Raw genomic sequence first — 26,517 nt, 5'->3', positions numbered from 1 at the left:
TAAGGTTACAAAGGCGAGGGTTGCTTAATGACATTGCCATCCAAAGGATTGTCAAAGTGGGTAACAGAACATTTTAAACAGAAGAAAATCCAGATATTACTAGGGATTGTGAACCTTATGTGAAAATAATAAATTCATTAAATTAGGGAGCTAGTGAAATTGTATAGTAAGGGCCTCCCTGGCTTTGATGAGGGCTGATGTATACACAAGAGGCAAATCTGTTAAGTAAAGACTAGTCTATAATTACACAGGTTCACAATTTAAACCCATTTAACATTGATGTCTATCTTTGCAGTTTTATATATATTTAGGCCCAGAAACCTTTGAGTGCTTAATCTGTTTTCCAGTCATACTTTTTACAAAATAATAATTGCTATAAATTAATATCTTCAGTGAATAATATGAGGTAATAAGAATGGGTGATGAAAAAGTGTTCACTACTGCTAACATGTTGCATCAGTTTGTTGTTGTCACTCTCCAGAGCAGACCCTGCAGTGAAAGGATCTTGGCACATCCAGCTGTAGGTTACTTGCCAGTAGGGCAGCTGGAGTTCAGTTCATTGACACTTGGTGCATGTCTGTGCTGTTGGCTGGGCAGCTGGACAGGAGCAGAGGGCATGAACCACTGCTGTTTGGTTGTTTAGGCTGTCATGCCACGAGTCCTGTGGACTGACATGAGTCTTAACGGCCACATTCACAGATAGAATGAGTCCAGAAATAGCATTGCCTGAAGTTGGTGCATTTCAAGAACTCAATTTATTTCCAGATGAGTTAGTTTTTGCTTGAACCCACTTTAAAATGATAAAATAAAAATCAGTGGAATGTGTGAGTTATTGAGTAACTGTTGCAGAAATAAAAAACAATAGGAAAAGGCACATCTAGTGGTAATGATATTTTTTTTAGTTTTGCAGATATGAGCAGAGCTTGCCTCATATGTGCAGATGTCCTTGTGCAGAGTCTATGGGGGCAGGGTGACTGGTTCCCTGTTTTAGCATCCATCATTCCACAGTGATCAAATACTTCTCAAAATTTACAGCTTCATTCAGAGTAATAGGCTACAGATTAGTTCCATGTCAGCTATAAGTCTTAATGTTCTTCCCTGCTGCTGTGTTGAGATAATGACAGCACTTTCTGGATCACTGGCAGAGTTCATATCCTGTGTCTTATGGTATATATTTCTTCGCCTTGCCTACTTTTATTTTGAACTGGTGGTGATAAAAAGAGCACAGCCCTCTGTTTTCTTCTACTGGTCCTAGCACCTGACACATCCCCTCAGTTGCATATATTTTTTTGTTCTTCAGTCACAGTCTCCATATGCGAGCAAAGCAAAGATGGCCCTTATGACTGTGACTTCAAGAATTTATGCAGGCCCAAACAAAGTCTGACTTTGTACTGACCAGGGTTGGACTGCATGCCAAGCTTGAACTTGTGCTTAGATCATAGTGTTAAAAATAAGCAAAACAAAGTAAAAAAACAGTGGAAATAAATGTTGTGTTTTCTCTTCCCACTGAACTGGAACACTTTCTTTGAAACTTAACAGCAGATTGAAAATTAAGAAAACAATGGCTTCTAAATAAGTCATTGGAAGGATGATTTTCCCTTTCTTTTAACAACCTTCTATACACACACATTTTGCCTTACATTGCCACAGTTCTCTAGAGAAGAATTTCTATAAAATATTTCATCAGAACCTATTTTCAATAGTGTTTGTTCTTTTAACTATATTTAAAAGGTAATTTTTGTAATGTTAATGTGAAATTTTTTTTTAATGTTGTATTGGAAGGTGTAAATGTGTGTGCTCAATGAAAACTAAAGGAGCGAAGGTGTCCTATTATCTATCTCCAGCACCCTTACTTTCCATAAATCTTTATGCACAGGAGTGATTTAGGCTGTGCATAAATGTACTGTAGAAACTACAGCCATGGGAATTGTATGCAAACACATGAAAGTGTGGCTTGTTTTAACCTGAAGCAACACGAAATTGAATCATATGAATATATAGCAATTTTTTGTGTATCAATTCAGGCGAAGTACTGTGTAGATTTATATTTGAGGATGTTGGTATAATAACCCATGACCACTATCCCAAGGTGATGCTTAATTCCCTCTTCTTTTCCCCATCAAAGGCAAAACCCCATAAATTTTAACTGATTAAACTCTATAGCCTGAAGAAATGGATCTGTCCTTCACTTCATTTTAAATGTGAGTGAAATATTGTTTGCTAAAACATCATTAGACATACTTGGAGTCCCTTAACCTTGGGGCATATTTATTAAAATACCAGCCAGCTTATTTATTTAGGAATAATTAGTAAGCAAATTTGCAAGGTATAAGGTATGGAGTATTCTGCAAGGAAGCCAGTATTTAACTAAATGCTAATTTCTTTGTTAGTGAAGGGATGCATTCAATTACAGCTCAGACTTCTGAAACGCCTCAAAACAAAGGGAAACCCATGTCCCATATCCAGAACGATGTGGAAAATGCAATCAAGATGCTATTAGCTGCTTCATGGTTTGCTCTGAAGCAGATTATTGTTACTCTGAATGTAATTTTTGTAAACTGAAATAAATATCTCAAAACATAGACAAATGAGGACCAGACAGAGCTAATGAAGATTGCTCTTTCAAGCAATGTTTTGATTCAGATACAATTAAAAGAACACATTTGGGAGGTCCCTAGTGATAGTTATGGTATTAGTGGGACAAAAAGAAGTTTGGTATTTTAAAATCATTGTTTTGTTAACCATGTTGTATGTATGGAATACATTTATCTGGTTGCTTTTACTTGAAACCAATTTCAGAACTGCATTTAGGAGCTAGTTAGGTTTGTTAGAGCATTAATGAGGAAATGGAGAAGATGGATCAGAATTCTAAGTGTCTTTTAAATGTTACTGGCTTATCACAGTCATTTAACAAATAATCTTTGGAAGAGAAAGACTTAACAAAAACAGAAATGTCATGGATTTAGGAAAAACTATATTGCTTACGGCTGTAATTGTCTTCGGTGTCAAGATCAAGACATTTTAACATTATTCTAATTTATGTCATGAGTAGCTTTCTAGTACTGTCAGATTAGATGTATATTTTCTGAGGCTACTCTGCAGAATCAGTTTTTACAAATGAACATGATGCAGTTTTCATAGTTTAAATTACTTTCAAATTTCTGTTTGTAAGATCTATAAGGGAAGAACTAAACAAAGTAATTTCTCAAGTGATAGGGACACTGTTAACGGAATTGAAATGAGACTGAAATTAGGTTTATTCTGTATAAAAAAGAGAGGTTTTTAACAAGGCTGATTTTGTGACTCAATTTTTGCACCAAATCTGCGTTGATGCAGTTGAAGGAATGGTGAATTGTGGCATAAAGGCAGAAATGGGCAAAGAGAATATCAACTTTTTGGACTGGTTTTGTAGAAATTGTCTAAGGCTCAAGGAAGCTTGTTGTGGAGCAGACTGAGACCATTTTATAAGCTGTGATGGTGACACAGCTGAGAACATGGTAACACATGCTTGAGGTGGTGGTACTTTTTTAGGCTGCTTTAGTGTGAGTTTTAAGTGAGTGGATCTGTTAATGCAGTTAGATTATTAAAGTGTTGGGGGAGAAAATAGCAATTAAGTTAATGTATAGCTACTATAAGAAAGAAAGTAAAGATGATAATGAAGTAACTTTTAAGCACACTGTTACAAATATGTTGTCTAAACTTTGTCTTAAATCTGTTCTCTATCAATGTTTTCAATCAGTGAATGACAGATTACATTAGGAACTTGCAGTGTAACCCTAGGAATTTGGAAGAAGTGTTAATGACATGCAGAAGATGTGCAGCGGGGGAGTTTTAGCCTAGTATGGTTTCTCTGGAACAGAGGTGAGAGAGGATTAGAAAAGACAACAAAAGTGTAAAAGAAGCCGTGATGGCCTCAATTAGCAGTGTAACCTTCAAGAACAAGTAGTTATGGCGCTACAAGAAAGTGAAGAAATTTGTATCATGCTGGCTGGGAAATTGTAAAACAATGTTTTTTTCTGCCAGGAGAAAAACTTCCATTTAAAGCTAAATATGCCCAGTGGACAGCATCGACTGTACTGCTGGTTCTTCAACAAGTAGTAGTAATAGCAAATGCAAACTTAGGCATTTTCATTCTCCTGTGCTGACACACAAGATGTATCCCTTGGGGATCTTCTCTTAATACAATTGAATTGAAGTATTAAATCAGTTCTAACAAAATTGTTCTGAAAAATCTAATTAGAGAAAACCTTGTACAGGAGAGAAAAAGAATCCAGAATCTTAGTTTAGATGTGATTTATTCCTGTCTTTGAATGTGCTGAACCGGGCATCCCAAATGTTGTGTTAGATGCCATTTTGAAAAAAGTGTACCTTTTTTATTTTTTACTGCATAAGAATAATTTTTCCTCAGCCCTTGTGCAAGCTTTTTGGTAGTCTCAGTGCTTTTCAGTGAGCAGAAATCTGTTAAGGACTCCTAATCCTTCAAGAGTGAGTATCTGGTGGATATCTAGGTGACCCCAGAACACATGCCCTTGTGTGAAGTTTCACTGTCACTGGAGAGATGAGGAGAGGGAATTATTGAAGGAAAATATTTTAAGACTGTGCAAGTTGACCCTTCTTGATGCACACATTTTATTGCTACTGTAGATTTTAGCCTGTGGGTTTTGTATGTAGTACTTCAGGGCAAACATGCAACAGGAAGCAATGTTTTCTAAGTGGTGGTTGTGAGGCAACAATTGACACCATTTCTCTGAGTGATTTATGCTGCTCCTAGATGGGGAAACGCTTCATCCAGAAAATAAAACTGGCAGGAGAATTATGTCCTTGGCACTATCACTGACTAGAACTAATTGATGATGCACTGTCTTCATTATGATGAAAGGGCTGGGTAAGGATATAGTTCACCAGGAAAAAAGTGACCCATTTGAGGCTTTGCTTTCTTATCATGTGTTTAAAGCATAGAAACTGGTGGATTCTGAAAAGTATGGAAGCATCATTTATATATGTAGTGTGGGAATACAGCCCTTGTGAATTGATTCATGTACAGGAAGAAATTTTATATTTGGCTTCCTATTAACTAATAAAGGTATCAGGAAATTTGTTTTCTAGTAAATTCTTTCATGTTTCAGTATCTTACATTATTATTTCTCGTTAATTGTAATTTTAATCCTTGTTTGCTTCTTTTCTGAGTGCAGCACTGCAGCTGGTCTTCAAAGGTACGTGGCAGTTTGTCCAGCAGAAACACACATGACTTTCATGTGTTTAGAAGATTTTTTGGTAGCTCTTGGTCAATGTGAAAAACTGATCCTTCACAAAAGAGTCACTGAAGTTGAGTAGTAGTATCCTCTATCTTGTGAATGGTAGTAACTCTTTGGTTTGGGAGAAAATAATGCAATTGTTCAGCAGCACTGGGCAAAAGGAGGGAAACTGGTTTTCACAATTGGCAGCAGGATTGATTTGTGCTTCTCTTAAAACACAGCTTGGAAGTAGGTTGTTAGCCTCTATGTAAGCCTCAACTATATTTGATGCAAACCTTGAGAAGTACAGAAGGTTTTTGTATACTAAACCCATTGGAAGTCATGCAATTCATGTGAAATGGCTACCTTGAGCAGGGCACAGAAATGGCAGTCAGAACATTTCTGTGGAAGGACATGAAGACATATGGTGTGCTTTTAATGTTGCTAAACAATACTACTTATTTTCTTGAAGAAAAACAGCGCTCCAAAATATTATCGTAGGAAATACTGAAAAACTCAGATTATTCATGGCATAAAGGGTTGGGGTTTCTTACCATCTCTAGGGGCTGTTGGCATAGTTTAAAAAAAAAAGTATCAGTTGTTTGACATCAGCTGGGCAAATTTGTTTGGTTTACTAATATTCCATCTTTCATAATCTGTGGTCTTGCTAGTCCCCCAAATATCCATGTTCTTATTAAGTAGCTGTAGAACTTCTTTCATCTTTTATTTCCGCAATTACTTTGAGTACTGACAGTGAATGCATAACTGGTTTCTGTGGTGAAAATGTGGTTCCTAAATAATAGATGTTACTTTAAAAGAGCTGGTGTGATTTCTACAGGCAAACATTAATAACTTCATGAACTAACAATCCCTGGGGTTCCAGGCACATTTCAAAATGTGAAATATTTGTTTGATTCACAAGTTAAGGAGAAGTGTCTTCTTGTTTGTGAATCTATTTATTCTCTTGCATGAATCCTTCCAAGATTTTTGTTTGAGTGTTTTCTTTACCGTTCCCAAGTTAGGTGGTTTCATTTTTTGAGATGTCATGCATTTAATAATTCTAGCTCAAAATTATACAATAATTCTAGTATCTTCATAAAAATAGTTCCTTGTGCATTCCCAAGTGTGATCTTCTTGAGCTGAAATATTTCAGTTATTTGCAAAGTAATTACTTTTTGATGTTGCAATATAAAAATAATTAGAATTCTTTTTACATGAGTTTTAAGAGTAGATGGTATTTTTTCCTTGTTTCAAGTCTTTCAGATGATTTTCTACAAAGACAGGCCACACTAGTAGACTCATAGAAAAGAAGTTTCCTCTTAGTTCTTGCCTTTTTTCAAAGGCCAAGAATTAGAGGAGGACTATTTTTGTCATAACTGAATGTTTGTATCAATTTTGAACGCTGTGAAAATGGTATTTTGTGGAACAGGCTGTCCTACGTACTACCAAAATGAAACGTGTAGTTACAAAGCTTTCAACATTGGCATACAAAGTATTTACCTTCTGTTAGTTTTGGTTGGTTTTTTTTTTTCTTTTTTCTTTTTCTGCTGTCTTCTCCTTGTTTCCTGGGGAATCAGGGGAATGAATGGGATTTTTATCCAGTGTCTTGTCTGTGCAACTCCTGTTCACTGCAATGAAAGATGGCCAGCCTAGAAGGCCCTGCCTAAGTGTAATAACCCATGAAAGGAAAATTACCCTGTGGAGGTGCACACATATTTTGTTCCAACTTTGATATAGAACTTTAATATTTGCATTTCCCAGTTTTTGTGCATGTGTGTGCTTAAACTCATAATGCTAACCTTGTATTTTGGTAAGATTATTTTTCATTTTCTAATCATTTTATTCTTCCTTTTTTCCCTCCAGTATTAAAATCTAATTTTTGTGTAAAGCTGGTGTGTAAAGTATGATTAAGTTAAACGGATTTATCCCTTTTAATAATGTAAAACTTAGTTTCGGGCAAACCAAGTCATCAGCATAGTTTTAAAAAAATACTGTGAACTTTGGGTTTTGTCTTTTTTTTAAAGTTCCTATGTACTGTAACATTACCTACTTTACATAATTATCATACATTATACTGGTTGCCATTAGTGACTGCTATAATTAAGGTTGTGAATCAGTTCCATTATAATCCCTTGTTTTCACACAATCATAACTTGTCAAAATGCTAACCTTTGGGACCAAAGTTTTCCACAGTTGTTTTGCTTAGAGATAAATTTGGGGGGAGGGAGGAGGAAAAGGAGTTTGAACTTATCCTTATAGTAAATCCTTGTCCAGTCATTTTGCATTATAGGATCAAACTGCATAGCAAGGAGGTAAATAGTTGTCATTTACAGGGACTAGAGAAAAGGTTAAAGGTCAAGGAGTGCAGAACTTCGTTGAGTTTTGGTTGCAATTCTAATTTTGACTAGTCCCATTGCTGTTCTGTTTAGCAGAAACTCTACATAATGCTGCAAACAGTATATAATCTTACTTTATTAGCACCTATGTCCCACAAAAACCCTACATTATCCCAATTTACTGATAATTAGGTGACAATCAGATCACAAAGGTAGAGGAGACATGCAGTGGTCATTTGTGGGTTCATGACTCCAGTTGTGAATGTCAGTTCTGAATCTGATGTTGATTTTTGAGAGTAAAAGCTCCCCTAAATATGAAGTGGGGAGGCAATATAAGAAAATATTTACTGTGATTATTTTCTCAGTAGTAACTCCTAAATGTCAGTAACTACAGTACTGCTCTTTCCTAGGTAGAAAATAGCAGGTTCTTGTATTATTGCAAATTATTGCAAACATTGCAATGTAAATTTTTTATAGTGACCACTATACAAAGCTTGTTTAAGTTTGCATTTGATAGAATTTTTGGTATGACTTGACAATTTATTTTGTCATATAAGGAGATTATGTTTTAAGGCGACTTATAAGGGAGCACTTGGGCAGACAGAGTTGAAGGAGAAGCTTTCAGCCCTAACATTCATTTCCTGTTCTTGTTTTATCATCCCTAACATTACATTTACCACTGATCTTTGCATAGAATTCATTTTAAGAAATAGTGATTGGTTCTTCCCCTCAGCCCTCCAGGAGAGTATTTTAATTAGTTTCTTGAGATATATGATGATAAACTGAAGTAAAGGTACTGAACAGAACTTACAATTCCTTTCACATTCAGAAATTGCTCTTCCACTACTGTCTGCAAACTGTTGTTGCTGCAAACATCTTTCTTTATAAGGTGTTGTGTAATACTACATGGTTACAATTTATAGACAAAATAAAATATAACATACAAAAAATGCATGAGCCTTCAAAAATAACAGGCTTTGGGAGACCTTATTATCTGCAGAGGGTCCCATGAGTCAGTGAGATGTCTTGCAGATGGGAAGGTTTCCACATCTGGATTCTTTTTACAATTGAGGTCTTTGATCTGAAAATGTTACAACTCTCCTATGCCCTGTGATTTGTCTGGCAAGATGAGTTATTTACAAGTGCAATTGCTCTTCTGACAACTCAGTTTTGAGTGTGTAAGTGCTGAGGTCCTGATCTGTAACCCACAAGGACTGCTGGTAGTCCTTTTATTGGTTTCAGAGGGCTTTGACTCAGATATTTGGACTTTGAAGCACCCCATGTGGATTAGGTAAAGAAAGGCTTTTTTTCAGATTATTATAATTTAAAGATTCAGGATGCTGTGTCTGAAATAATTTGACTGTTTCAAAGGCTTGTGAATTTAAATAAGTTTCTGATCTTTGTGTCTTTTCTTTTATTTCTCCAGTGGCAGATGAAAGCAAAGTTGGTTTGTTGGCCGGACACAAATCGGGTAAGCTGTCGTCCTGTTTTGGAGAAAAAGTCAGCAACTTGAAAGTAGTATGGGCAGTAAATGAAATCAGCTTCCAGAAACTGTGGTGGCTAAGAGACTTGCATTTTGAGGCATTACTTTGTATGCACTCACTCCAAGCTGAACAGTGATGGGTTAGGGGTTGCTCTTAGCCAGATAGTGTATGTAGCCAAGTCATTCTCAGGAAGAGCTGGAACTTTATTTTTCAGTACAAGTGTTGTAAATTGAAGATAATGCACTTTCAAATAAGTGGAAGTGCAATGTGTCTTATGGAGTGTAGAGACTTAAACAATACACACTTTCAGAAATACAAGTACTTCTTTGCTTTTTCTTCTTGCTCTGAGTTACACTTACATTACCAGGAATATTGAAGACAACACTAAAAATTCTACAGCGTAAAAAAAAATGTGTCACAGCTTTTCCTTTTATTGTGCTTGTGCAGGAGAAATAATTTGATCTTTCTTAAACTTTTCTGGCCATAATAATAAAAAACATTAGTTCATAGTACTGTAATTACTATACCTGCTTACTAAATAAGTTCTGCCAGCCATGCCATGGTTGCAGCTTACAACTTGCAGCTGTTCAATTGAAAAAACTTTCAAGGCAATGTCACGTAAGATTGTAATTTTTCATGAGCCATGGGTAAGCTGAGATGAGAAACTTTAAACTTCTAGAAAACTTTAGTTATTCAGCAGTCTCTTCTGATGGTAGAAAATCCTGAAGTTTCAGACTGCCCCTTTGTAGCAGGATTGTACGTTGCCTTTTTCCATTCTGTTGATAGATCTAAAAAGCTTAATTCATGTAAAGGAAGGTCAGCTATGAGATTCCTGGTTGTTTATGGTATTCCTTCTCTGTAAAACTTCTTTAGTTCTATGGTGTGGATTTTCCTTATCTGAAGACCTTTTCCTGAACTTAGTAGACAAATTCTTTTTAAATTTTTTTGGCATCTTTCCTAAGTCTGTGAAGTTCTTGGATTCTCTTTCTGAATCAGGGAATAGTTCATGTGTCTTGTAACATTACCACTCCTGGGAAGAAAAAATTTCTTTCAACTTTCTCTTTCGGGAATGTGAAAGCTTCAAAGAAGTGATCTTGTCAACTTGAAGAAGCTGGGGGTGCTGCCCTTGGGCTTTTCCTTGTTCAGAAAAATTACTACAAACATTGCAACATCATGCAGTTTACCAAAGATCAATGGAATTCACTGCTATCAAAGAATATTGGAGTGGTAAGATTATAACTCTTTGGCAATCAATTGTTGTAGCTACATTAAGCTTTATAATACAATTTTTAGTACCACTTGAACTTTCTTCTGCATGCTTCTGCAGATTCTTGAAAACTGACTTTGAAAAGTTTTCTGTTTGAAGACACCTACAAATTTTATATGAACATGTGGACCCATGTTTATTGAACTTTGGCTTGTATGCTTTACTTATTCTTCAGAGGTCTCTTACATATACCTAAGATCTTTTCTCATAAACTAAAATCAATGGCCAGCAGATCACCCTGAGAATAGAAACAAAAATCCCCCAAGTTGTTTCTTTTTTTTTCCCCCTTTAAGAATAAAAAAATCTAGCTAACTTCTGAGAGGGTTGGTGTAAATTTTTTTGTCTGTCCTGTCCACTTTATATACTGTTCAAATACCATTGAAAATGTTTCTCCCACTCTCTATGTTCATTTCCTAACCCTTCATAAAGAGAAATCAATCTGCAATTTTGGTTTCCACATTTTTCCATTCAAATATTTATTTTACAGGTCTGTTCAAGAACATGGTGTTCTTTTTCTCTGGTCCCTTTTTACTCGATGCTTTCTGGAATTATATGTCACATGTGCAATTTTCTGACATTCAGTCACACCACAGAATTCCTATTTTAACATCACTCATTGTGCTGCCTTCCTATAGGTACCATAAGAATGTTAAAAGGCAGACACTGCAGCTTCTTGTGGTGTGAGCAAAACACAGTTATTTTCTCATTACGAAATGAAGAGTTTCCATCCTATTCTCGACTTCAGGAAACTAAATGTATTTCTCTACAGAATTAATTATCACCTACTAACAATCAATGCAATTATCCTATCTCTCCTTCAACATGACTTGTTCTATAAAATACGCAGCTGAGTAATTCTCTCTGGGGAAATATCCTTTCTAATTCTTCTGGGGCAGTGGCTCTTCAAGCATTTAGTCTCAGCTTTTGGTACAGCTACTTTATCCGTCACATATTACATGTTACTGAGCAGCAGCAGCAGGAGTTAGAGGCGTGCATTCATTTCAGAAAGTGTTATCACAATTCTCCATAAGACTGAGGCATTAGAAGGATCTGTAGCTCTAGCGCTGTCTCTTTGTATATTGCACCCACAAGAAGTAGTTCCTTCCCCCAACCCACCCCCCATTAAAAAGTAGATTGGATTTTTAGAAGTCTGTCTGTACACATCCTGAGCTTGTAGGCATGTTCTGTGGGAAGATGGCTGGAGCTTTGTTCCACACGTGTATATTACCCTCATAGAAATCCACCTGTGAATTTTGGTTCTCATACCTGGCCTGTCCTTCATCCTGCTGGGTGGAAAACCCCAGCTGTGCTTACAGCTGTTCTTAGTTTTGAAAATGTTTTCCACTGTGCCATCAGCAAAAGCACTGGAGAGCTGTATTGATGCAGCCTACTCATCCTTTCCTGGACAAAAGCAGAGTTCAGAGTGTGCTTGTGTGTAAGAAAATTTCCCTGAATCCTCTAAGAAGGAATTTGTCCTCTGAAACCTCCCTGTGTGCTCAGCAATGGTATGCTAATACCAATGATGAGAATGAGAAGCAGAGAAGTGGTGCCTCTATTGTGAGGCAGAGAAGATCCTTGAAAATTCATGAAGATGAGAAATCAGCAAGCTTTAGCTTAGTTTTTCGTAAACTCCTAGCTTTTTATAAAGGCAGTTCTAAGAAAGTTAAGAGAATATCCTTTATAAGGAAGGGCAGGACTTGCATATTAAATATAACTTGATTTATATAAAATACTGAAGCTGAGTATTGAATTTTTTGCAGCTATTTTAATTTTTTCTAAAATTCTTTTTTGTGTTCTGATTTACTACTTAGAATACTTTTTAGTATGTATTGACTGTCTGCTGTAGTCTCTGCTGACACAGCTCTTTCAGATGATGCAGTGCTGGAGAAAAGCTGATGAGTCTTTCTTTATGAGCTCTGACATATTAATTAGCAAAATGGTCAGAAAAGCTTTCCTATTTTTATTTTAATGTCACTAGACCAGGCTTTTGGCTGGGGCTGTGTTTCAAGACAGTTTTGAGACAAGATGAGTAAGATCTTATTTTCTTGCTGGCTGCTATGTGAGAAACATGTGGCTGGGCTATGGCTTAGTACCAGCAAGGCTGAGTGATGGGGGTAGCTCTGTTACCAAGCTGAATTTGAATTAATGCTATGTGGTTAAACCACAGCATATGGCAAGAGGTAGGGTTAGGGCTTGAGTAGGAAAAAGCCCATTGGGATAGTTGTAAGGATGCTTCTGCTCAAGGTCTACTCCTTACTGTTAATTTTGCTGCCAGTGCAGTTCCCACATTGCTGCTCAGCCTGTAGAAAGGGTTAGTGTTCTGGGAAAGAAGGCCTGGAGAGGCAGCTGTACAGCTAACTCCTGCAAGGGCAGGCTTTCACATCTGTACTGTTTGTGTGGGGGTGACTGAGTTGTGGTTAAACTGCAATTCAGATGAAAAGTGGAGATAGTTTGGAATAATTTAGGTTAAAGGTCTTGGTGTATCTCTGCATCCTTTAATGCCAGGATGTATTCTGCCTTAAGGACATTTTACTGAGGTTTTGTTAAGGCTAAGCGTGAGGATTAAGATTGTGGTTTAGGACACAGGATTGGTTGAAAAGTTAAGTTTATTGGCAGATTTTATGTGACCACTGGAATAGGGTATGGAAAGTGCAACACATTAACTTCATCATTACGTTCAGTAAAGGCTCTTCAGCCTCCTGCAAAAGCCATGGTTGCATTGATAGGTGAAAAAAGTCTGTGAGATGCTCAGGTTGCATCTGTGAAAGTGTAAGCTGAACGTCCCATTTGGATTTACATTTGAGAGGCACAGGATGATCCCCATCTGTGCTCTGGGCTTCTGTTGTAAGATGGCTTTAGGTTGTCTCTGGAAGCTGTGTGTGGTATATCCCAGCTTTTGAACCATTTCTAGGAAGTGTTTGTGTGAGCAGAAGGGCTGTTACGACTTCTGTAGTGTAGACGATTGCCTTCTAATAAACTCAGGTGTGCCCACATACTGCCATTTTTGCAAGTATAAACATAACCTGTGATTTTAAGGATTCCAGCTTAGTTTTTCACAGGGACAAAGAAGAGTCTGGTGCAGGCAGAATCCAGCATGTTAAAGTTTGTTCTGATAAAAGTATGAATACTAGGCTAAGCTTATTGCTGCAAGTGGAGTTCAGACTTGGAAGACCAGGCAAAACTGGAGAATTTTTTGTTTTAGCTAGAGGAATCATGCAAGATATTGAGCTATTGGAACACCAGAAAAATCCAGTGGTTTATGCATAGTTTTGTAGCACAAAAGGCTTCCTTTTAATCCAGGATTCTGGTGGGAGTTAGCAGTGGATCTAGGAAAGACTACAGAAGGCTTAGTCCATGCTGCTGGGCTTGTTTGAGACTGGTGCCATTGTAATAAGTTTGACTTGCAAGTAAGACAATTATGTCAAAGAGGTGGATAGGGAAGTGCTGTTCTCCTCTCTTTATGCCATGTCTTATAATTTTATTAAATAAGCCTTTTTGCTGCTGTAGATGTCATTAAAGCTCAGCTGTTCAAAGGGAGTGTTGGGTTTAGCACTGAGTTCACAAGGATTTATATAGTAACCAGGTCCACAGTAGAAAAGACTCATGTAAATGGCTGAGCTGCCTAGCATAAGCAGTGAAGTACCTGTCCAAACTAGGGCCTTGCCACTAACTGAAAGCATACAGCATATGAACTCTAACCCTTCCCTTTGCATTTCTGAGAGGAGAGAAAAGGTTGATTTTAATTCATTGTATTTCTCTTTGAGAATAAGGGTGTAATTCTTGGCTGCTTCAATATTCTTGCAAGTATGAAGAGGACTTGTCTACTTCACAGTCTGCAGTATACCTTAGCAACACTAGTGTAACCTAACCTGTGTGGCTTGGATTCTGGTAATAAGCAAACTGTGGTGTCACTGGAAGCTGTGCACTGTGATTTTTCCCTTTGTTCACCCAGTGTGATGCTTGGTGCCATTTCAGTGTGATAGGCACAAAAATAAATGCAAATACCTTTCTATGGTGCTTCAGTTCACTGTAATACCCACAACTCATGCCCCTGTAAGCTTTGAATCATTAAGGTGTGGGTTATGTTTGATGTTTTATTGTGAGGAATATTTTTACAAGATTTTTCAGTCTTTCACGGTTGCATTCACGTGGGCGTCTCTCCCTGAATGATTATATTCTTTTGGTGGTGTTGTTGTTCTTGTTGTTATCAGCATTATTATCATCATCAGCTTTGATTATGATTCTCCAAACAAACTGTTCCTTTGAACTTACAGTCCCAAATAAATTGTCATCTGAGAATATGTATCCATTCATGCAGCTGGGAAGCAAAAAATAAGGTTCCCTTTTTCCTGCAGGTCACTTGTGGAGTGAATGTTTTCTCCTTTATTTATGTCTTGCAAAGTATAAAGTCAAGGATGTTGCATTGAATCTATTATAGTGTTGGGGTTTAAAATGATTTCTAGTCCAAAAACTAAAATGGTCAGCTTTTGTTGAATCACTGGCTGCTGTGTTTTTTTTCTTTTCTTCAAACACAACTTGTCTAGTGAACCTAGGATTATACATTGACTTCCTTAATACTCGATGCCAATATGGCTTTGCTATCCTTTTTTAGTGGACTTTATTTTTTAAATTTTAACATGTATAATAGTGTTAGATATTATATATTGTTATAACAATCTCCATTGCCTAGAGCTGGGAGGGAATGGGGAGGCTTGATTAGTATTCTAGTTGCACAAAAATTGTATATGTTTGTGCATGAGAAGTTTGCTTTTTCACTGACTCAGGAAAAGAAAGGCTGGACACCTACCAGTTCTGTGCTTCAAACCATTATTCTAAATTAACAGAACTCTGTGTTGTTGAATTATAGTGAAAAGCAGTTTGCAAATCAAAATCTCTTCTGAATATCAGGCTGGAGGTCTTTACAGTCCCCCATGCCTGCCAGGTCTATATGGCTGATAAACAGCTCTCAGGTAACATAGTTAGGTGGTCCTCTGTGGAAGGAAACAAACACTAATTTTTACTCTTGAGAAGAATCGTTTTATACTCCCAGTAACTCACCAGCTGTAACTATTCCTTTGGCAGCATTTTTTTCCTTCTTTTTTTTTTGTTGGTTTTTTTTAAGACTTTATTAGCTGTGTGATGATGATTTGTTGTGACCCCTCTTTTGTTAGGTCCTGAGAAAGTCATCTGTAGATAAAAGTCCCTCACTTAAGGGTGATGTTTGATGCCATGATGTTGATCTAAAAGCTTGCCGCTGCTGAATTAAGCAGTCTTGGTCACTGTGCCTCCTATCTGCAGCTGCCTGGTTTCCATTACTTCTTTTTTCTGGTCCTACAGCTTAGCTGGTGAGATGGTTAAGAGAGCTAAACCAGCCAAACATTAAAACAAGAAAGACAAAATGAATAGTGCTGAGATTATCTCCTTGAACCACTCATTTGAGAGACAAGCTTGTGTGCCATTAGAAGGGAAGCTCAGCAAGTGGATGGATGTGAAAGCTGTGAGGCAGCTGTCTACTAAATTACCGTGTCTACCATGTCAAACTATATCCTTGTTAAATTCAAATGCCAAACTTGCATTGCTGGTTTTTGGTGGTTTTTTTTTTAACACTGTTTTACTTGCCATGAATAAAACCACTTTCTCAGTGGCAGGACCAGGGAATAAAAAGTGGCAGTAAACCTCTGCAAACTGAACAAGAGCATCCCTGCTGTCTCATCCTTAGATTGTAAGAATCTTTTCTTAAACCACTTATTCACTTTGATTTTATGGATGCTTTGTGTTCTGTGACTCTTAGTGTGCTTTCTATTAAGATATGGCAGAGCAGTGCCCGTTGATCTTTCTTTGAATTACACTTATTAAAGTGAATAGATCTGATCTGCTGAGAACAATGACAAGCTTTCAGGAGAAACCTGTTTCCCTCCATGTTCTTGTGTGGGATTTAGGATCTAGAGCAAAACTGAATTTAGACCAACAGCAGTGCAGGTGCAAATTGAAGGGTCTGTAATTGAGTTTTTATAAAATAGTATGTTGACTGAGTATTTTCCTCTTATCCCATGATAGTCTTTTATTCATAAAGGCTAAAGCATGGGTTTCTGCCCCCTTTCTCTCTATGCCAACATTATTATTCCTATAATTCCATGATGAGCTGTTGTGGGAAGCTAACGTAGCAGAAAAATAATTCTACCAAAAAGAATAGTATCCTTCTGGTTTAGTCAAGGGAGCAAGAAAAAGGAAGTTCAGGAGAAGAGAAGAATGATTTTGTAACTGACATTTTTTGATCCTGGGATCAGCGTAAGCTGAAGGAAGTTGACTGGGGTGGAGGGGGTAGGCAGATACATCTGAGGGAGAAAGTGTGGATGAAAGAAGATTTCCAGATCTTCAGAGATGTCTTTGTGCTGAAAGAATGGAGGTGGGGGAGCAAGTTTGAGTCTCTTTTATTGTCCTGAAGACTAAACTGAAAGTGAGTTTCTGAGAGGTTTGCTTAATGGCCAGTGCAAGTTGGTTTTGTGTATTTTTGACTGTGTGATGTTCCTTGCTGTTAAAGTACCGTGACTGTCTCTTAGTTGAGTGCGGGCTGCTATGCTCTGGGTCTGGTCCTGTCCTAAGGAGTGAGAAGACTGAGCAGTCCTTGAAAGCAGCCAAGTCTGACAAGCAGGGAGAAGCTTTTGTAAGGGCCAGATGGAGTGAACAGGCAGCTCGGACAGAAAGGACAGTTTTCCTTAAGAGCCGCAGGGACTGGGTAGGGTTTTTTTCAGTCCAGCTTATCACAGAAAGCTGCTGAACCTAAAAACAAATGACCCTGTAAAAGCCTAAGTTGAGCAGAAGCATTTGTTTCACTCTGTCTCACCAAGAAAATTATAATTTTCTGTACTATGAAAGTGTAGTAAACCAACCCTGGCTTTAACAGCAAAGCCCTTTCCGTGTTCGCACTTTAAGAACAAAAGTTCGTCTACTGAGAAAGTCTTTAACAATGTGGACTTCTCTGTGAAGGAAGCTTGTGCCCTAATAGTGGACCAAGGTAAGATATTTCAATGTGACAAGCATAAAATAAAACTCAAAAGTTCCTGCAGGTAGGAACTTTAGAGAGTCCTCCTGTGAGTACATAGCTAGGGAACTGCCTGCTAAAGCGGTGACATTAATTTATTAGAGCAAGATGCCAAAAGTGATTCTGTGTGTGAGGAATGCCTTATTTTTAAATGTGGGTAAACTTCGAGTGCATGACAGAAAGGACAGCCTTTTCCCAGAGGAGAAGGCCTGATCTGGCAGATATCCAAACTACAGTTTTCTAAAATAAACAGTAGAGGTGAAAGATTGGCTTCTTTTCGATCACATCTCAGTAATATGGGACTAATGCATTACCCAGTATAAGTCATTGGCATCCAGGGACTGCAAACCAACAGCCTTTTTTCCTTGGGGAGTATTCTTTGCTCTAGGGGCAGAGAAAGGGGTAGGAACTTTGTTTAGTGTGACTTGGGAAATTTCAAGCTGAGCAGTTCCCCAGTGTTACAGCTCTTTATGATAAAGAAGTGGGAAAAGTGATTAGGAAGAAAAATCCAACACACAGGTATTTTTTCTAGCCATACATTAATACTAATTGACTTTTTTTCTTCCCTTCTCTTTAATTTCCTGAAGTGATTCTGGGCATATTGTTGTATTAAGTGAGGCTTGGGGTGGGTTTAGATGTTCACACTCCATAGTTGCCAATTCTCCCCTAGGTCAGTATTGCTGAATATTGCTCTGTGCAGAATTCAGTGAAGCAGGTCAAGAGTGCATTAAAACCCTCAGAATGTTTAAGTAGTATAAAATGAAATAAAGTGGAGACTTTTAATAGTTGTGATGAATGCACCCACTTAACGGAAGGCCTGCTAGTGTTTGAAGTGGTGATCTGTCTGTGGTAAATCCACTGTGTGTGCCAGCCTGCAGTGGGCTGGAGGAGCCATGTGCCTGCAGAGCTCTGTGTCTGTTGTGCACTGCAATTCTCTCTCTAGGAAACAGTGCTGTGCTGGCACCAGTTACCAGCTGTGGGCTGTTTGGGGCATGCATTCTCTGCTGAGACCTGGTAACACTTTCCACTGTGACTGTCTGTGCTGAGCCTGCCACATTTCATATCTTTGCTGAAAGTTTCTGTCTTGAGTTGGAGCTTCTTACTGCCTTGTATTCCAGGTTGTTTCTGACTCATATGAGCGTAGGAGAGCTTGTAAATATGGTGGATGTGTCTATATGAGGAGTGCAGAAATAAAGCTTTCTCTGAAAGAAAAAGCAGTGTGACTGTGCTAGTGCAGAATTTCACACAGGATAATAGATACTGCAGCTCTGCAGAATTGATCAGTAGGGCCTGATGTCTTGGTATCTCTGGATCCTGGAATATCACATGCAGTAAGAATTGTTACTAAATTTTAAGTGATTGGAGATGGCAAAAAACCAAGAAAACTGGCATTCAGCCTAAGCAAAGGTTAAGAAACAGTATATTTGAAATTTGAAGAATGATAATAAATCAGTGCTTTTTATTGAAACTGTGGAGATTCAAGGTAAGGCATAGCAGCCAGCAAAGCAAATTCAGTGTTTGAAATCATAGGGGCCTCTTGCTGTATGTTGATCTTTAAAGTAGAGAGCTTCTCTGGTGATGGTGCCTGAACAGATGGCTCATGACTGGTAGTAAGCTGGTTCCCATCATGGAACTCTTTCTTTGGCACCAAGAAGAAAGCTGAGAACAGCAAGTGAATCCATCATGTCTCCTGCCTTTTTAGGGCTCTGTAAGCCTCTTTGGTCATCAGTCCTTTAGCTGTTGACAGCCTGACTGCATCCATTTCAGAAAGCAAAATTAATCCTCTTGGTCTGTGTCTTCTGTAATAGAGGAGAAAGTGATGATGTGATTCTAACACCCCTGTGTAACATTTACCACCCTCTGCAGTCAGAACTGGAGTCACAGCCTTCCTGTCAATCTTTTCTCTGACTGTTGGTTTCATGTTCCTTCAGCAATACCTGTGCTGTTTTCAAGATTTGTAGTGAATGATCTGCAGATACTCAGGAAAGACCTTCAGAGTACTAGGTGCTGAAATCTGGCTGTGATCAGTGTTGGCAGCTACTGTGATTCTTTTAGTTGCTTGCTGTGACCAAAGAGACCAACAGCCACTGCTGAATGCCTCATTTTATTAATCCTTTCCCTCCAGGAGCTGGTTTTTTGCTGGGCATAATATTCAGTGCTGGCAGTGGGTATCCTGAAGTCACTGGTGCCAAGGAGTTAATGAATTTGGAAAACTTCCCAGATAATACATCTGGCCCTCTAACTTACATTTTGGAGCATGAAGTATGAGATGTAGAAAGAAGAGCACTGAACTAAATGAGCTCCTGGCTGAAGAGAGGAAGGGTACACTTTTCTTTTTTTAAACTAGTTGACTGAAAGTTAAAAATTACATAGTCCCACAGAAGATTTAACTGTTCTGGTTTTGTTTGGGGTTTTGGTTTTGTGGTTGGTTTGGTTGTTCAGAATTTTTTAGAATTTTGTGGTGCTGTGTATTTGCCAGTTGCATTACCTTCTGAAGCTTGAGTATAGGCAGGGAAGCATTTTTAATTCTCCACTTTGAATGATTCTTCTCCTTCATTTTTTATTTTGAAATCCCATCATGTTGCCATGTCAATAAAAAGGATTTTGAAAGTAATTGATATTTCTAGTCCAGCTCACTTCTGGAATAGTATCTTGTACAATGTTTGCTTTCTATAACATTTGAAATAAGCCTTTATTATATAAAATGGGTTGCTGGCGCTATTTATTAATATACATTTCTGTGTAATAAAAGCTGTGCAGTGCAATATGGTTCAGAAATTAACTTAGAAGAAAAGAATTACATTGCTATTTGTATATCTCATAAAACAGCAACATTTTTAGTGGATCTTTCAATACATGAATGCTACTTAGCACTTACCTACACAGCACTCCAAAAGTACCCAGAATACCATCCATAATTAAGTGTCCTACTAAGCCTAAAAGCAGTGCAGTTGTTTTTTCTGTACATAGCAGTGACAACCCAAATGGAAAGGATTTTGTAGAAGAGTAGAGAGTACTTCCTTGAGTTTCCATCAACTATCAGCAGGTACTTTCCTTTTACCTCAGGCAATGGCACCATGCTGCCCTTTCAAAACATATCTCCTCTTGTGTTTACCTGTTTTGCTGCCTGATGTCTTAATAGATGAAATTTTTCATTTGCTTTAATTTAGTCTTGCATGGGGTGATTTAGTTTCTGATGGTTCTGATGTGGCCTACATGTAATAAACACAATAATTGATACCTTAACTCTGTGAATGCACAGAAGATCCCTATTGACATGAGATCAAGCTTATTTATGTTTGCTTGGATTTTTTCTAAAGAAATGAAAATGCCAGTTCCTTCCCTCCCCACCCCTCCCCCCAAGCAGTGTGACATCTATACTGAGGCTGAACTATATCTGATTCCTGCCCTTTTTGATTATTCACCTTTGGTTGTGAAAGTTCTTTCCTTAATCCTTCTCCCATCTTCAAGTTGGGTCTCTTATCTAAAAGCAGATTCTGTGGATTGAATACCTGTCTGTGAGGAGAGCAGATCTGTGACCTGAAAGGTTCACTTCCAGACTCTCAAGGACCAGGGGAGCATGCAGAGCATAATCAAGTTGCAGGAACTGTTGCTGCACAGCATGTTTCAGTAGACCTTCTCCTGTTCTAGAGTTGGTCAGTTCACAGACTGAAGGGAGTTGGAAGGAACCATTCTGTCTGGTGTGACCAGGGGGCTCAGGGCAAAGCAGGGAATTCCATGGAGAGAGGCAGACACTAGTTCTACAGTTTGCCTAGTTTCTGGCTAGTTTCCTTAGAGCCAGAATAGCAGTGAGACCCTGACTCTGCTGCACTGACAGCTTAAATAGGGATTGTGTCCCTTCCAGGGCTGGGGTCAGGACCTGGCAAACAGAGAGATAAGCAGAACAGAGATAGAACTCAGCATGACAAGTTTGCATCCATTGCTGAAGGGCAAGTGCACTTACAAAGATTGCAAATAAAACCTCTGTTACCTTGCTATGGCAGTTTTCAAGTGTTTCTGTGCAGAAGGACCAGACCAGAGGATCTGGCATTGATTTGTTGGGGTCATTCATGTAATTACCATTTTTGTTGCTATCTGAAGTTGGCATAGATTCCTGTGTTCAAAAAAAGGAGTTGTATTTTTGGTTGCCAGTTATAATGCTGCTGTTGACAAACAGAGATGTTATAAAAGAGAAATTCAATATAGTGTAGTTAATCAGTTGCTTCTATTTTATTGCTTTATAATCTTCTCAGATGCCTAATTCTGAAAATAAAATGACAAAAGTGTTTGATCGAAGCTTCTGGAGTTTAATTCCTTTTTAAAAACTAGCGCTGTAGTTGAATTTTAAAGGTACCAAAAAAAATGAGCATTACATGCAGCACTAAATTTTTCCAGCAGTGCATGGAATAACTGACTGCTTATGACTGAAATGTACATCACAAAATAGCTACAAAGAATAATTCTCAGTCTGAGTTTATACTTAAGGAGCAAACACATTAAAGAAAAAACATACAGGAGAAGATGATTTCTTGCAGTCATTCTTTTCCTGCCACTCTGAAGGAAATATGGATAATTCATTAAGTCTCAGAAAAATCCCTTTGCTCGCCTCTGCTCGGGTTTGATTTTCTTTTCTCTTTTTGTGTACAGAGTATGGGCATAGTGTGCAGTAGTCACTATGTTATCACCTGTTCAGTGTCATGCATGACACATCCCATTACAGATTCTATGAAACTGGAGCCGTTTGAAGTAAAATTTTGCATTCAAGTGTCAACTCAAGTGTGGATTTTATTTGCTTTTTTTTTTGACAGAGATTGTTCTTCCACTGTCTCCTAAAATAACTCTGATATTTGTTTTTGTTTAGGAGAGGAAAAAGTAAGAATTTATGGCAAGAGGTTGGGAAGATAGCAAGTTGGTAGAGGAGGGGGGGAAGTAGAAAAGGATGCTGGGAATGGGGAGGAAAGGGAGATTGGGCATGTCGGTAAAGGAGAAGATGCAGTGTGGGAAAGGGTGACATAACTGAGAGAGTGGGAGACACTAGCTTGTGCTGATCTAGGACAGTAGATCTGCAGCCAGCGTGGGGAAAAAAGGGCAGCAACCAGCTGTGCAGTAGAGAAAACTGCTTTTTTAAGTACAAACAAAACAACCAAACAACAAAACCCCACAAAACAAAACAACCGAAAAAAGTGACAACCAAAAAACCCCCACCAACCCTCTGCTTGTAGAAAACGTTATAAAAAACTTCTGTTAATTAGAAGAATATAAGTTTGAAGGCTTAAGGTGTTTGAAGGAGGCAGCTCTAGCTGTAAGGATGTCTGTAAAGGTAACTCAGACCCTTTCTGTGGGTGCTGGTGTTGTGAGAGTGTTTAATGAAACCCTGACACTTCCCATGCCTTTACTGTCAGCACAAAAGGGATTTGCTTCAGAGCAAAGAAGGCTGTTGTGTAGGCCCAGCCCTCACCTCATTTGTTGTTGGAGGGGAAAGCTGTGTGGTTTTCAGTTTATTCTGACTGGGGATGGGGTGATGATAGTGGTGTAGATGCTCTTAAGGAAAAAGAATTGTAATTTCTGTTTCCTAGCCTTTAAATCTTGCTCAAATTATTTTCTAGCTCTGCCAGTACCCCAGAATTGCTGGAGGCCAGGAGGTGTCTTTAACCACATTCAGTGAGATTGTTTTTCTTCACCGTGGTACCTGGCCTGGGTGTGTGCTGCCTTGCAGAAGTGCTGAGTGCATTCAGGCTGCAGCCAGAGCCAGTTGTGATAGTGCCCTGAGCCCAGGACATGCTCATGTGATGTGCTTAGCAGAGGGCATGGAGGGCAGGTGAATCAAGCCTTGAGAATTTTAAAATGGGAACCTGAATCTTCACCCTCCTGTTTCAATTCCTTGTCACTGAGACACAGGTTGTACACATTTCTCTTAAAATGACGTCATTAGTGTCTGTTGACAAACCCTTACCACTAAGGCTTTGAGAAAGCAGCAAGAAGGCTGTTTATTGCTGATGTCAGGGATCAAAGTCAGTGCTCAGTGCAAAGGGTTGGGGGGGAGGAGGGAGAATTGTTCTACATGTGGAAGAAAATGCATCCTGAAAGAAAGAAACTGGAGTTTTATAAATAAAATTGTCATGATATATTTGGGACATAAAATGAAAGTCTATTAGAATGTGCACATAGAGAGAGAGAGGAGTTGGACACCTCTGCTATGGCATTTTTCAAGCCTAAGCTCTTTACTTTGCAATTTTAATAGTACTCTTTTAAGGTCGTTTTTTTGTATATAATTTTAATACATAGTCTGTTGCTTTAACTACTTTCATTAACATTTTATGAGCCTTTACAGAAAATCAGATGGGAAAATGCAAATAAATTATGCATTTTATTTAGTATGTAGTAGATACAGTATTACTGTATGTGTAAACAAATAAAAATGTTTATTAATATAAGAAACACTATGTTGAAAGATCCTGCTGTAGTCTATAAACCACATAGGCTATAAAGGATCACTTTGAGTTTAACTAGCTAGGACCAAACCTCTGTGTTTGGAACAATACAGAGTGATAGTATAAAAATATTAATTATCTTAGCTCTTATAAATTAAGGGGGGAGTCATGAATTGTGAGGCACAAGATGGAAGCTGAAAACCTTAAAACATTCATTTTCTGAGAGCGAGTACTTAATATTTTATGAAATCCCATAGACTCTCTGGTTGCTTAGTTTTGCCTTTCCTACCCTTCTTCCCCTCCTGGCAGAGCTCACAAGTAATCTTTTAAAATTCTGACCTGAACACTCACCAGTCAGCACAGTGCTGTGTCAGTGATTAGCATACCTGTCTTTTTACTGCTCCTTCACCCTGTGAGATGGCAAAGCAACAGAGAAAGTACGTGTAGGTAGTGAATGTTACTGTTGTTAAGAGATGTGGGTATACACTTGATTTCCTCAAGCCAAAATAATATGTTCATTTAACTTCTGTTTGAAGAGAAAACCCCAGCACCATAGGAGAAAACTTCCTAGCACCATTTATGAAAATCAACACAACCTTGTTTTCATGGCAGTTTGGGGGGTTTTTAGGGGAGTCTTGGTGAAGTTCTGACATTCTGTATGTGTAATACTTCATGTCAACTGGAGATAGAGAAATCTTCTCACCTAGAGTGAAAAAGGGTAAAATTATCAAAATCTAGAGCGAAATCTGCCCTTTTTTGTTCTGAGAAGTTTCCCACCTCACAGGTAGTCCTACTCATTTCAGTGTTCCTCAGGCTGCAGTGACAACACATGTCTGCAGCAATAACGACTTGCAGACCAATATGACTTGGCATTAAAAGCTCCACCTCTTTCTTTCTATCTTCAATCCTGTTACAGCAAATACATTATTCAAATTGAAAGGAAACTTAGACATTTTTAAGGTAGTATTTCTAGCTCAAGAAGCAGAAACAACGGTTCTTCTCCAGGTTTAATGATGAGTGACATTTACAGCACATGAAGAGTCTTTACTTGCACTATAATTTGCATTAGCAGAACAGGGTGCCTGTTTTAGTAGTGATTCTTAGACAAGGGAAGCCAGGAATAACTGCTCTAGTAAATAGCAACAATTAACAATGAGAAAGCCAACAATACTAGAATGACTAATACTGAAATACACTTTTGCAATTTGAGCTTAACCTTTGGTAAGGAATAGTTCTTAAACTTCAAAGAGAATTTCTTAGTACCTTCATATAAATCAATAGCTTTGTAGTTCTCAGTTAAGTAATTTAATTGCTTAATCAGACTAAGAACCTAGTGATTAAAATTGAACAGTCATGTGGTATCAGGCAATATCAATATTAGTTCTTATTCAGAGTAGCTGGTTTAGATCCCACTGAGTGAGCTAGAAGGCAGTATGTTTGCATTATGCTTTAGCATGCAAGAGTATCATCTACGTCTTCTCTAGGGTTAAGAGTACAGACACTGAAGAGTGTCATAGAAATAAGACTATATTAAAGCTGCCACAAAACACCAGCTCCAAATCAGAGAGCTTCTGCACTAAAACAGCTTTGAGGGTTGTTGGATTTTTTAATAATCTATGTTGAAAAAAAATTAACCTGTTCTCTGAAGAGCATCTATGTAAGTAGGGACCATTCTCTCAGAACTGAATTGAAATAAAGAACTACCAAAAATAGTTTAAGAGAACATAATGAATTCAGTGGAGAGGGCTATAGTCTTGCCACTCAAAAGTGAGCCAGTATTGCAAAAGTGAGCCAGGAGTATGGGTAGTCTTGATCAGAAATTATTAGAGGTACTGAATATTAATTCTATGTTGAGTTGGTATAACACCAAGTGCACTGAGGTTTTGGCCCATGGTTCTATGTGTTTTCATAATGCAGGCAATGAGGAATTGATAGGAACAGGAAACAGCAGCATCTTTATTTTGGGGGGGATTTTGTTTGTTGGTCTGGACGCCTTTCATCTGTAACACATCCCAGGAAGTTAGCAGTGGTCATAGTAGATGAGACAAAAAGTCTGCATGGCCTGTGTGTTCTTTCTGATAGTATCAAATGCTAATGCCTAATGAGAAATACAAAGATATGACAAGTTTGTCTTGCTTTTCTCCAAGAGCTCTTCAAAGACTGAAGGCAAGAATAGCTTCCATTTAGCTGATATTCTTCAACAGATCTTGTTGCTCTTGAGTTTTCTTACTTCCCTTTTAGCATATGTAAACTCTTAGTATCCACATCAACAAAAAAAATTACTCACATAAATGTTTATCAGGGTTGTTGCTGCAAAGAGAAATTGACTGATTACCCATTTCTTTCTTTGACTCTTTCAGTAAGATCTGAACCCAAGTAGTAGCTTTCAGCTCCTTCCTGGGGGACTGCTTTTTCACAGGGGGGCCAATTAAGCATATGGTAGAACAGCCATTACATTTTTTATTCTAGTAACATTAGCCTCAGTGTTTCAAAATCTGATTTTAGCTTTTTGCTCTGAAGTAAATTCCATAGTATGTTTCACTATTCCAGGATGAGAGTTGACATACTGTGAAGCTGTAGAAGCAGCTCTGAAGAAGAAGCTGTCAAGAAGCTCTGATTAACCATGTGCTAATATGCATGAAGTTTCAAGAATTGTGTTAATACTTTAGTAATTGATTGCCATAAGTCTATCCTTAGCCACAGTATGGCTTGTTTAGCATTAT

At 38.1% G+C, this 26,517-nt stretch overlaps 1 protein-coding gene across 7 annotated transcripts in view; it reads left to right on the top strand.

Moving 5' to 3' along the window:
* Positions 1-26,517, top strand: part of PARD3B (par-3 family cell polarity regulator beta) — a 398,314-nt gene that overhangs the window by 221,854 nt on the left and 149,943 nt on the right. For 4 of the 7 annotated variants that reach the window (XM_085066249.1, XM_085066246.1, XM_085066253.1 and 1 more), the window contains 2 exons: positions 5,193-5,213; positions 8,997-9,041. The exons of 1 other annotated variant lie outside the window; for it this stretch is intronic. In XM_085066249.1, coding sequence (XP_084922375.1) covers positions 5,193-5,213; positions 8,997-9,041 — 66 coding nt within the window. The remainder of the gene's footprint in view (positions 1-5,192; positions 5,214-8,996; positions 9,042-26,517) is intronic. 2 more of the 7 variants (XM_085066251.1, XM_085066247.1) reach the window with 1 other exon arrangement.

Source organism: Lichenostomus cassidix, chromosome 7 (genome assembly GCF_008360975.1).
Source record: "Lichenostomus cassidix isolate B80296 chromosome 7, HeHo_3.0, whole genome shotgun sequence".
In the NCBI taxonomy this organism is placed as follows: domain Eukaryota; kingdom Metazoa; phylum Chordata; class Aves; order Passeriformes; family Meliphagidae; genus Lichenostomus; species Lichenostomus cassidix.
The sequence above is the reverse complement of the archived record's forward strand: the minus strand, read 5'-3'. Positions and strand labels throughout refer to the sequence as shown.